This window comes from Euprymna scolopes, chromosome 24, assembly GCF_053919585.1.
Source record: "Euprymna scolopes isolate OS-2025 chromosome 24, ASM5391958v1, whole genome shotgun sequence".
Lineage (NCBI taxonomy): Eukaryota > Metazoa > Mollusca > Cephalopoda > Sepiida > Sepiolidae > Euprymna > Euprymna scolopes.
Window position 1 is genome coordinate 27,263,570 of NC_136505.1, and position 14,006 is coordinate 27,277,575.

Consider the following 14,006-nt stretch of genomic DNA (forward strand, 5'->3'; position numbering starts at 1 on the left):
GGGGTGGACCACCGATTTAGAAATGGATCACTAAAAAGCACCAAAGAAAAAGAAATTGAGAAGCATGAAAAAGTGGGTCATTTATGGAACAGAAGGGGAATTAAAGCTTAAGTATGAGATATTAACAGCAAGGAGGAAGTAATAGTTAACCCACCTACATCACAAGAAAAGGTAGGTTTTAATGAAATTAAAACTTAAACGTTTTTAGCTGATGTCATCGTTCCAAAAAACTCAATTCATTCTATACAAACTAAATTTAATATATGAAGGCACAAACGGATAAAAATCTGTTTATTTTATATAACATGAGTTTGAGTGGTGCCTTCAATGTTTCAAAACTTCATGTAAAAATTGCATCTAATAAATATTCAATGTTCATGTTAAATAAGTGAAATAATTAAGCAATCTTCCAAAAATGTGCAAGTAAAATGTGATAAATGTTAGGAAATGTAATAGATCGTTATTAGAATGCATATTTGCAGAATAGTGAAGTGAAACTCATGTATCATCTAAATAGATGGACATACTTGAATTGGGTTATGGCTAAAGTACATGTTAATGAGAGAATGAAAACTGCATATCTTCTCTTAATAGAAAGCGTGAGGGGGGACTGAAATCTTGATCTGGACCAAATAGTTAATGCTTAATGGATTATTAGGAGTGAAAAAAAAATGTTTATATATATATATATATATCTTCATTACATTTTGTTTTAATAAACTAGTTTATTTTTTAAATTATTTTTATATCTTAAATTTTACAAATTATAGTCATATTTATAAAGCATATTTAGTATATAACTATATATAACAAGAATTTTATGAGGATGTGCTGCCACCCAGACCACCTAAGTATTTTTGCACTCAGCAAGTGGTTTGACAAGACATTCAAAGGTGCATAATAAAGTCTTTCCACAAGTACCACCAATTTGCAAGTTCCCCTGCCACATCTGTAAACAACTATGCAAGAGTAAAGCTGGGCTGAGGAGTCATCCATGTGCAGATAGATGCTCAATATCAACCTGAAGAGAGGGCAAACTTCTGATAAGTGGTTATCATCACATATATATATATATATATATATAAAGTTCTTTTAAATGTTATTAGATAGACCCCACAAATGTACTTGTAGAGTCATGTTTAAAAATGTAAGAATTCATCAAATCTGTTCTTAAGATTTGTTTTACTAGTTCTATTTAACTTTATTAGGTAAAAAATGTTTAATATTTGAAATGCCTTTCAAACTGTAATTAATGTTTTATAGAAAATTTTCCATATATGTGTGAAAAAATGTTATATCGTTAGAACTAAAAGTATATTTTTTTAAAAATCAAAACAATATTCGCATAGAATTAAGCATTTTGATTTCGAAATTGAAGATATTCTTTATTAGTCAAAAGATGTCAATTATAAAGAATTGGATTATAATCTACTAATTAAGATTTTTTACATACATAACACAAGCCAACTATCTCTCTCACATACATTACTAGAAGAATAACCATCCAAGGACAGGTAAAACTATTTCCTTGAACAGAACAGTCTTGCATCACTTTTACAACTGATGAGGATTAAAAAGATATGTTACTAAACCTTATGCCTCAAATCTTTATTCCAATTTCGGCTAAACTCCATTATATGACTTTGATTCTAGAAAATGTCAAAATTTTTTAAGTTTAAGCTTGAGGAGTTTGAATGACTATGGATCAAACTTTATGCAAATCTGAAATATTTGAAATTTCAAATAGAAAGTTATGCCTATATAATCCTTCTAAAAAACCTTTTAAAATAAACCAAAGAAACTGAAATTTATTAATTTTTAGCTAACATTTATTACAAAAATTGAAGGTGTCTGAATTTTCATCATTTCGTTACTCCTTCACATAAAACAAATATCAAAGATAACCCATCCATGTTTACACATAGTAGCTATGTTCCAAAAATTCATAATGACCAGTTAATGAGTTTAGTATTTGATCCTATACACAGAAACAAATGTATATACAGGTGTGTCAAACGTTTATCACAACATTTGTTTCCATACAAATAATGTTCTTCATAAAAATATTTAGTTATTTTTAGTTTGAAAATAAAACGTTAAAAATAAGCTAATGTAATAAAGTTGCAATGATGAATGCTCAAAATAATTCTTATATTTTCTCAAAGAATAAAATACGATGCAACAATGATTTGTTCTAAATTTATCAGTATTTACAATAAGATTATTGGTATAACATGTTTTTTGTGTTTGTTTTTTCATCACATATTAAGATGTTTGTAGATATTTAATGCCAAAATATCCATTTAAACAATTGTGAATGATTTGTTGAACACATCTAAGGATGGGACAATACTTTAAAGTGCAATAGTAATTTGGTGTTTTCTTTTTAAGTTAATTGGCGTAGAAATGGCACTTTTTAAAATTGTAAAGAATCGTTTATAAGATAGTTTTTCTTATATTTATTTTCTATGAATATAATTTCGAAAGCCAATTATATTTAACTATATATTATCAATGCAAGATTTGGACAAGATTTCCATTATTTTTGTACATCAATTTTTTAAACAATGGCAACATCGTGGCAAATGGACTGTTCCATAGAGGAGCTTAGTGAATCAAATTAAAAACTTATTTTAAGGTTATGTATTTTAGGTAAGTATAAACTCATTTAAATGTAAAGGAAACACAATTTGTAATCATTTTTTATTTTAATTGTTTGCTTTTCAATTAATGTTGACCTGTTAATGTGTATTCATCTGCTGAATATATATATATATATATATATATATATATATATATATATATATATATATATAGTATTATGCAGGTGTAAATGTCATATCAAAATAAGCTCTAATGATTCTTAAATTACAAAAAAAAAAAAAAAGAAAAAAAAAGCATAAGTCAAATTATTGTTAATCATTATATATTCTGTTCATCATTCAAATTGTGTATGAAAGCAAATACAAACATATCACTACTTATTTAGGAATAGATACATGTTTTAATTGTTCATTTCAAAATTGTACACTAGCTTTTTTTTTTTGCAAATAAGAACCCAAAATTTTTAAACGAACAATTAAAAGTATCTGTCCATGAATAAGCTATAAATTTTAAAATTTTTATCGCTCTAATATGGAACTATCTAGAATCACTTGGTGTTATTCATATATTTGAATATTATCTAAATTAGTAATAAATATATATTGATACACACACATATATATATATATATACATATATTTTCTTTTCATCCATATTATTTACAAATCAACCCTACTGTAATTATAGTCGGTAAACTTGAGAGAATTTCACATTAAACTCTTCATTTAATCTGAGCTAGTAGATTATCTAAAATTTAATTGGCATAGATATATATTTTCTATTTCAGAATTGAGCATTCATAATATATGAGCTTTTTAAATACTTAAATATATTTATTTTTATCAATAAAATATAATTTATATGCTTCAAAGGGCAAAAGAAAAATTATAATTTAATTAGGCATTGATTTAAACTATAGAAAACAGTATATCAACAGCTTAATAAAAAATTACATAGCTGTTTTTTTCTTCTTCCTAAAAACTCAATTATGTGAAATTTTTTTTTTTTTTTTTTAATTTTTGTAAAAGAAATTTGAATTTCATAAAGATTTTCAATATAAGAAATGAGAAAATAAAACAATTTCTGGAAATTTTTGAAATCTCACAAGCATAAAAAGTAATTGAATTTAGAAAGCATAATAGCCAAAAATTAAGTTTATAGATGATTTTCAAAACTATAGAAAGAGCTTAAAGAAAACTGATATGTAAATGCATTAATTCTTTAAAAAAATGTTTTTTCTTTAATAAGTTAATTTAGAATAAAAAATAATGTGTTAACAGAAATGTAAATAAAAATCGATTTTTAATATAAAAGCATTTTAAAGTATTTAACTGGAATTAAATTACAAAACTCTTCCATTAAATAATGGATGTAATAATTAGGGCTGTGACAACAGCATATTCTTTTCATTGTTTTGACTCTTGAGTATATATCCGTTAATATCTTATATATGCTTTTATATAGACTGATGTGTTTCTCGGTTGATTGACTGTGTCTTACCGTGTCGGCTATATACTTGAGAGTCAAAAGAATGAAAAGAATATTCTGTTGTTACAGCCCTAGTAATAAGTAATGTATTTATTTTAATTTTTAATTATTTGAAATCGAATAATGTTGTATTTATTTAGCATTATTTGTTGATTTTCTTTTCATTATTAATACTATCTTTAAATCTACTTGATAATCAATCTAGTTAGAGAGATTCTTATCATAAATTAAATGTATAAACGGAATAAAACCAAAGATTATTTAAATTTAAACGAAAAACTAATAAATATTAAATATGTCCCATGCCTGAAAGATGCAAACTGAATATAAGCTAAAACAGTTTAATTTTTATTGTAGGGTTAAGCAAATGCCTCAAAAACTAAATAGCAGAATAAAAATTAACAAAATTAAAAAAAAAATTTTTTTAAAGTTTATATATAAATATTTACTTTTGCTTCAGTTCTAAAATTAGCCCAACGGATTATAATATATTTAATAAAATAAACTAGAAAATGTATTTCAGTTAAAAACAAGTTGAAATAATATTTAATAGAAGTAAAATTAAAGTAAATTTTGTTAATTTAAAAAAGAATTAAAGAGTTGGTAGTGTTTACATATGTAACACAAACACAAGTAACAAACACTCACGCACATATACATAGGTACACATTTTCTAGATGCCAGTTTTTTTTTTTTAATCAACCAGTTTAAATAGTTTTTCTCTTGTTATTTGTAATTAATGTCTAATAATTTGACTCAAGGCAGTTTTTTTCTTTCTACGAATTAAAGAAAAATATTTAAAGAGATTTACTATTTTTCCCCTTTTAAAGAGGATTTGTTTTTCATTCTAAAAGAAAAAGTGGTTTGCAGCCCCATTTTTCAAATCCCTTCTTCTATTCGATAAACTATTAGGGTGAGAAATAAGGTGAAAACCCCTTAACAACGAGGGTTTGCTGGGGATGAAGAGATGGCGATGATAACGATGGTTGGTGGCAGTATCAGTAGTTGTCAAAGTGATCAGAAATGAAGAAGGATGTGTACTGGCCTGGCCTTATACCTCCCGTTCATTCCAAAGTGTTGTCCATTGCAAAAACTCATTACGTAACAGTTCTGTTGAATCCCACAGATCTTGCCACCGGTGGGGTGCTCGTAGGCAAGTAAAAAACCTGCCTACTAAGAAAAAGAGGGCAGGACAAAAAAATCAATACACCAGTCAGCCTACAGACATGGATCACCAGCATTCCTTAGCAACTTCACCGTTTTAATTATTTACACTCCAACCTGCCACTGGCCTACTTCAGGACCTGTGGTAGTGGCGGTGATTATGGTATATATATATCACAACAACAATGAGGAAGAACACAACTGCAGATAGGGGGCCATCAGTACCACCAAATCAGGGCTAGGCTGGGGCAGAAGACAACAAAAGTAGGATTAGGCCAAGAACAACATAAAGCAAATGTACAGATGGAGCTTCACATATCAAATAACCAATTCTTCACATTAACTAAACAACTTTCTCTTTTCTCCAATTTGACTACATTGGTTGTTTGAAAGATTGGATCAGAAATAATCTTTTAAATGTTTCCGTGTTTATATAATAGTGCAGAATAACAGGTATTTAGTATAAATTGTTATTTACACAAACTGGCTACATAAATGCACACATGCTTCGACTAAAGCCAGAAACATTTAAAGAGTCTCATCAGGCTAAAAAAATGAATACAAATAATTGCAAAATTCAAGAAACTTTTTTAAAAATAAATAATATATATAAAATAAAGATATATCATATTAATATCAAATATCCATGTATACTTCATACACTGTAGGATGTCCAAAAATATGTATTGTAATAATTTTATTTAGGTTAAAAAAAAAAAAAAATAAATAAATAAAAAATCATAAACGTCCTTTTTTTTTTAAAGACTGACCCAAAATGTTTGACTGTCCTCGGACACAGTCTGTGATAGGAATGGCCTAGTACAGACAAAAATTGTGATTCTTTATTAAAAACAGGTTCCATCGCACTTGCCAATTAAATTCAAAATAAGTATTGCTGTAGTTCATGTAAGATTATTATTTCGCCTAGTATGAGCCTAACACATGTAGTTTCTTCTTTGGCAAAGACAAGTGCAGACAGCTGACCCAATTGAAAAAGGGGCTGCTTCACATACAAATACACACACATGGAAATCATAAAAGATCCCCCCAACCCCCCAAAATAAGCAGACCAGCAGCAGAAACCTAACTGAACAATGAGAGGTGGGGACATGTAAAATGCAAAACAGTTCAGAAATATTTAAAGCGGACTAACACAACCCTAGTCAATAGAATAAATTGAAAGTTTCAACAAAAATATATTTTTGATGTTTAAGCAATAATAAAAAAAAAAGTTCACCTGTATAGATATACCTTGGACACCTATTTTTAACTTAATTTATAAGATTAAGTTTATCATGAAAATTTTATAAGAATATTTACCCTCCCCATCGTCACCCAATCCTTCTGTAAGTTCTCATTGATACAAAAAAAAAAAAAAAACATTTCTGGGGTAAAAATGATTAAACTCATAAGCACTTTTGCTTATGAAAATCTATTTAGTGTGAAATAGGGTCCTGCTGTTATTTAAAGTCGGTGTGAAAATTGAAGAGGAACAAACTACATGATGACGAAATATAATGGAAAATGGATAGTTCCAAAATCAACGTTTAAACTTATCCAAAAAGGAAAAAAAACATGCTTAATGGTTTATATAGGTATTAAAAAAAAAAAAAAAAAAAATCAACAGTCGGTACCGCCCCCCTCCTCATACACGCTGCTATTGAATGTAGTACAAATGATAAAATGAAATAAAAAAATAAAGAGTGGAAGTAGGAAGTAAAATCGGTTTAGCCGAGTTTACACAACAGTTAGTTGGGGGATGGCCGGTGCAGTGTTGTTGTGGGTGGGAGTATTAACCTACTAATAAACTGTATCACCCAGACAGACTGACAGACGGAGAGAATTACTAGGGCAGACAAAACGGGTTGGGAGGGGGAATCAATGGAGAAATCGCTATTTAAGCTTTGGTTGCGCAATGCTGCTGACATAATAACTAGGACAGACACACATACACACGCATGAGAGAGAGAGAGAGAGAGAGAGAGAGAGAGAGAGAGAGAGAGAGAGAGAGATGCACTTGGCTCCCAAATGCAAACATTTCTGGTTCCACTTTATTATATATCAAAAAAGTAATTATATATAAATTTTTATACACAAGATATAAAATACAATAGAGCACAACATAGTTTTTTGCTAAGAATTTTTTTTTAAAATAGAAAAAATAATTTAGAATAAGAGTAAAATTGTGTTAAAAATTAAGATCAAATTTTTTTTCGGTCTGAGAGAGAGAGTTCAAGATTTTAAAATGAGGTTAAGAAAGAGAATAATAATAATAATAATAATAATAATAATAATAATAATAATGATAATTTTATATATATATATATATATATATATATATATATATAACATTAAAAAAAAAAAAGACTCACCTGCACTAGTATTCTGGTTCGACATGTCTGCATTAGTTGCCTGCAATGAGAAGGGAAAAAATTATCCGGGCGAAAATGCATGTTCTGCAGTTGGCTGTCAAGAGAAGCAGATATGAATTAAGGCCATCTACGACAGAAACACACCGAGTGTCTGCCTTACACTTACACATACATACATATATACATACATACACACACACACACACACACTTTAACTCCCTTCCTTCTTCCTCATTTACTTCATCATTCTCTAGTATTAAAAAAAAAAAAAGAAGCATAACCATTCATCTTATTTTCATTACTTCCTATACCCTCATAACATAAACTTGACCTTCCGAGTTGGATAAAAAAGATAATACCTGGGCCTGTGCAAGTAGGTGTAAAAGGGTACACTGCCAACGTCCAGCGAACAGACAAAAAAAAAGACCGTTCCGGCCTCTCTAATCAGAGGGGCCCAGTTTAGGTAACGGACATCGTTGGAATGGGGTTGTTTTTACATAACGTGTGCGTGTTCTGTGTGTATGTATGTGTGTGTATACATGTTCGCTTTTTTTTCCCCTTCCTCCCAATTCTATAATTTTGTTTAACTTCTTTTTCTTCTCCATCGACTGTACCCCCCTCCCCTCTTCCTTTCTTTTTCCATTTCTTATTTGGCACTTACACAGCAGCAGCAGTCGCAACTGCTGCTGCTGCTGGCAGAGGCAGCGGTGACGGCGGACAGAGCAGCTGCACACATACCTCCACTCCCACCACACAGATATTACACTCTTTTATCTCCTCTTCTTCCACCCCACTTCTCATATGTGTGCATGTATGTATTTACATACGGAGAGAGGGAGAGAGCACACACACTGCACCCAAAGTACTAGAACGAACACACGGACACGTGCAGCCAGACCTGCAAAGAGTTGCCCGATTGAGGCAACATCTTATCAGCATCATCATCATCGTCATAAATACACTCACGCTTTAAGAATGTGGTTTTAATTTTAATTTATAAAAATCACTTGCTTTCCACTCTTACAACATAAAAGCACTGCAGTGTGTGTGTGTGTGTGTGTGGGGGGGGGCTAACAAGGAATAATAAATGATAGGAAATACTTTCCAGGAGAATAAAGATATTTAGCAGTTCTTTAAGGATAAGAAAAAAGTAAAAGGTGTTTGAAAGAACGGTACATTTTTTTTTTCATTGAAAATTGTTAAATCCAATCGAAATAAAATTTACAATTTCAAACATCCATTGTTTGTTGGAAATTATGCTCAACTAATGTATTCGAACGTCATCTCCAAAACAGAAAAATGTTTGGAATTTATAAAATTAGCATCATATTTATTTAAAAGTGATTAGAGCTTATGGAGGATAGGATTCAATTTTTTTCCTTTCTTTTTTGTCAATTCTTGTATCAGATCTATTTCATATAGCCACCTATTTTTAACTGAATATTATAATTCTGTATCAGCTAAGTTAGATATGGGAATTCGTTTACAATAGCGTTAAACCCAGGAAACATGTGTATTTGTGTACAATGGGGTCCATATATTGCTATTGCATAGACCACAATCTAATTGATATCAGGATTTTTTCTAATTTTATTTTTTATCAAGAAAGTCCCAAACAAGGTGCGGAACCACCTATGACTGGGCATTAATTTACTTCAGATTTGAAAGAGTTCAGGTCATCAAGATAAAAGGGGGGGTATATCTGCGATTATACTATTATTAAGTAAAAGAGAAAGAGAATGAATGTACATTAGAAAGGTGTGCCTGTTTATGTAAGAAAAAGGAAAGGAGGTTTCAGAAAAAGAGGCTGACCAGTCCAGCTTCGGCCATGTGTTAGCCAATCGTGTCGTCCATCCTACTCAGACCTTTTCTGTGCCTGCCACCTGACTTGTTAGCCAATGCCAAGGAGACAATAGAAAAGGGGTAAGCATCAAAGTGGATTTGATGGACAAAACTAAGGCCAAGAAGTGGACATGTCCGGAAGGAGAAGGGGGGGGTAATATCCAGACCAATTCTAAGAACTGAGTGGGCGGGAGAAAAGCTCAACTAAACATCTATTGGATGTCTTTCAGTCCAATACATTTCTTTAAGCTCTCATCATTTGAAGTGACCACAACATTGAATGACAATAATGCATTTTATTATATAAGGGAAGCAAAAACGGAATGCTCAACATTTTCATAATACCAAGAAAATAACAAAAAATAAAGATGTGTACATAAGACAACTCATTAAAAAAAAGGAAAATAAAGTATTATTGCTAGATGCTTTAAAATTTACAAAGATATCTGAATTAAATATTGTATTGAATATTTTTAATCTTTAAAAAAAAATTTCATTAATCAATCACCAGAAGATAATTGGTATAAATTGCCAGATTAAATTTGCCATGAAAAATAAAATTGAATTTTACTCATTCTTAAAAAAAAAAAAAAATTACTAACAGAGATATCTGTGATCCTAATTTCCACGAATTATGTAGATTACAAAAAAAGGTTAAATAAAAAATAAAACTAAACATCCAGTTTAATATTGTAATTTAAAATAACTGGGTTCTTTTTGTGATTATAATCCGGGTCAAGTTCGAACTCACAACCCCTGTTTTTAAGTACAACATGCTAACCAAATAATCCCCTGGTACAAGTATGAAAGGATGATGCTAATCTGTCTCTTCTATTATTATTTTTGTCCGTTAATAAATTAGTACCCAATGAATTGGATAGCAATATTAGAACTTCTGGCTATGAGGGAAAGAACTTTAGGACAAATAGGAATCTTTAACAGTTTAAAAAGCAATTAATCACAAGCTTTCTCCTCTGGACTGGCTCTGCAGCACAAAACTACTTTATTTGCAATTCCATAAATACAACCTTTATTACACAGAATTGGAAATACTTTTCAAGAGAAGAGAGAACGTCCGCATTTCTTTCAGGGCAAGAGGAATTTAAATGAGGTTTGAAGGAATGATAGTTTTTAAGATTAATAATTGATGAAATCTATGATTTCAACATTATTGCATGTGCAACTATTCACTATATTTTTGTAAATTTTTTTATAAAGCTCTGCTAATGTATTGAGCACTATTGATAGAAATGTTGAAAATTCATCACTCCAATATAACATCACTGATAAGTATTAGACAGAAAGGCTTATGAAAAGGTACAAAAGTAATAAAACAAGTTTCATAATCAAATAAGTTTCAACTAAACTTAGGGTCGATTTTTATATTTTAGTAATAAACTTTTCTTACATGTATCAAATGATCTTAATAGTAACATGAAAGTTCAGTTTTGAATCATGAATCAACAAACATTCTAATAAAAAAAAGTGTACAATTAATTCAATAGTTATAATTTAAAAGAATAAAGTTCATAGAAAAACTATGTTGCCTTACAAAATTGAAACAGTAAATTAAGTCAAATAAATAGTTATTAACTAGTATTTTATACTAGTTATTAACTAATATTTTATAACATTTCATTCCAGTCAGTTCAATACTCCAAATTTTGGGTGCATATTTCTGATTTTAATTGTATAATAAAGAAATTTTTTTGGAATCTGGTGTGCTGCTGCTGCTGTTATAATGAAATAAATAAATAAATATAAAAACATTATTAAAACCCATCTCCAAATAAACACACACATGATGACACCAGTTTCGGCTGGTACCACATAAAATGATCATAGAAGAGTTAAAGAGGATGGAATGACTAGGGAAAGAAAGGAGAGAACTAACCCAGCCTCCAATGAAAGGGTGTAGAAAATATTGGAACATTGACGAGGCTTATAGAGACTCATATTATAGAAAGTTAACAGGCATTGTCAGTGAGAAATCAATGGTAAACGGCTATTGTGATAATACAAAATCAACTGCAATGGAAAGAGGCAGAGAGTAGTGAAAAATCTGGAGATTTGTTGCCACTCAGAGCGAATAAAACATCACCCGTGAGCAATTAGTTAATAACTTGTGTGATAACTTCTAAGCAAATAATACTTTCTTCCCACTCCAAAAAATTACAGAGGAAGAATAGCACCATCCAGATCTTGATTAAAAAGATGAGGAAAGTCTTCGAATGTGGAAGGAGTTTCAAATTTCAGAGAAATCTAACAACAGTTATCAATGAGAACTCCAAAATTATTGGTTGGTGCAACAATATTCAGTGACTTGCAATGTTGATGGAAAGAAGTAGAGAGTACTGGACATTTGGAGATACTTGTTGTCACTTAGATTCTAGGGAACATAACCTGCTTTCACCAGTTAGAGAAATCACTGGTAATTACATGCGTGAGAACTCCTACTTAGTAAATAATGACTCATATAAGCAATTAACACCAACCAATCATAGAAAAGTTGAAACAGAAATAGAACAAAAATTGCAGAAAGAACACTAAACAAATCCAAAGGAACTGAAGCCCTCAGAAATTCCATAATCTCCCCCATCACAAAAAAAAAAAAAAAAGATGACACTAGTCTCTGTTGGTATCACACAAAATGAAAGATCAAGGAGGGAGAGCACTTCCAGACTTTTGTTGGAAGAGTGTAAGGATGACTGGAATCTTGGGGAAAGCTTATTGCAATTCAAATTCCAGAGGAAGCCAATAGTCGTTATCAGCATGAAACTAATGGTAAACAGCTATTACAGTAATGCAAAATGATTTGCATCAGTTATTGAAAAAGGCCAAGAGTACTGGAAATCTGGAGGAGTCTTGTCACTCAGACTTCAGTGAACACCGGTGGTTACTGCCAGTGTGCTATCACTGATAATGACTCATATGAAAACTAGTGAGCAAACAATATATACTGCAAAAATGGCAGCAACCAATATGAGAAAACAGTTTGAAATGGAAATGACCATAATGCATTTCAATTATAGCTAATACAACTAATAATAATAAGAATAATTAGACTTTAGCATAATAGATACTTTTAAGTATGTATGTGAAATTCAGATTTACATGCAATATTTTTTAATGTCATTCCTGAGTATGTAGGATATGCTTTGTTTAACCTGATGTTGGATGGAGGTAAAGTAAATTCTTGTTTTGGTTTAAAACATGAAACAAAATTTCGGACAAAATGGAATGGTTAATACATGGAATTATGTTGGATAAGCATGTAACACTAGTTGAAATAATCTTAGACACATGTCTAAAGCCAACCAATATTCCAGTTGTATCAGACTAATCTGTAGTACAAAAGATCAAGGATTCATGACTGAAATATTGGTGGACTTTACACATGTGTTTGTGTTATTTTAGCAGGGCTGTTTAAATTGGCATTCTAACCATTCATTATCGATGTATGAAAAACAAAGACTTGATGCTTCTAATATTCTTCTTATATGTATATGTGCTGACATTTTAGATAGTCAAGCAATTTTAATTTTTTACACTTGCAAATTATTGAGAAATTCAGAAAAAAAAAATATGAGGAATTAACATATCATAAATGTTCAATGATGCAAACACCTGCTTTTTTACCAAAGAGTATTTGTAGAATACATCTATGGAAGCCTTGCAGTTAGTAAATGATAAGAAATTACCCAACTCCAAACGGTTAAAAATTGTCAGAAATAGAATGTACAAATTAATTCTGAAAGTGATAATAATTTTAGAAGTGTTATATATATATATATATATATATATATATATATATATATATATATATATATATATTAAAAATGCAAGAATATAAGTGTCAATAACTTTTTCTTTTTACATTATTGTCTGCACATGATCATTGGCTATAATTCCAGATGTATATTCTAGTCACATTTTGAGAGTATCTAAGTCACTTAGGAAATTATTAAACATTTGAAGTTTTTTTTTTTTTTTTTTTCACAAGAGAGTCACTGCTTATCAAGGCCCTGAGATCATTCACGGTTAAGGACTAATACATGTCAGGAGGTTAGGGAGATGATCGGTAGTGGTGAAAATTGTGTAGAATTTTATTATTTAAGAGGACGGTTCAACAAGAACTTGTTTACATTGGTCTTGACAGCGACCATACTGTAATCAACTTGGAAGTAGAACCATGGTATTGTGTTCCACATGAAGGTAGTTTTAAGCAATAAACTTTGCTAGTGGGATTTTTGTTTAGTTTTAGGCACAGATAAAGAATAGGTAAAATTGTTGACAATGATTGTAGCTAAATGAGTATTTATTGTGAAGATTTTACAGAGGGAGACCATTGAAGCTCAGTCGAGCACCTTCCATAGAAATAACGATAGGGCAGTGAGAGTCGCAACATCTAATCTGTGAGAAAGAAGTACTAAGAAGGAGAAAAGGACATCATTTACTATATTTTAAAGGTGTCTTTGTACATTGTCAAGGCAGGAAAGGGTGCTCTGAGCAGACCACTCCTCAGATGTGGCAACA

The 14,006-nt window shown here is 30.3% G+C and overlaps 1 protein-coding gene across 9 annotated transcripts in view; it reads right to left on the bottom strand.

Moving 5' to 3' along the window:
• Positions 1–14,006, bottom strand: part of LOC145246633 (uncharacterized) — a 205,418-nt gene that overhangs the window by 96,851 nt on the left and 94,561 nt on the right. For 5 of the 9 annotated variants that reach the window (XM_080108314.1, XM_080108319.1, XM_080108316.1 and 2 more), the window contains exon 3: positions 7,629–7,668. In XM_080108314.1, the coding sequence (XP_079964440.1) occupies positions 7,629–7,668 (40 nt within the window). Of the gene's footprint in view, positions 1–7,628; positions 7,669–7,987; positions 8,341–14,006 lie in introns of those variants that run through there. The other 4 variants (XM_080108321.1, XM_080108320.1, XM_080108318.1 and 1 more) reach the window with 4 other exon arrangements.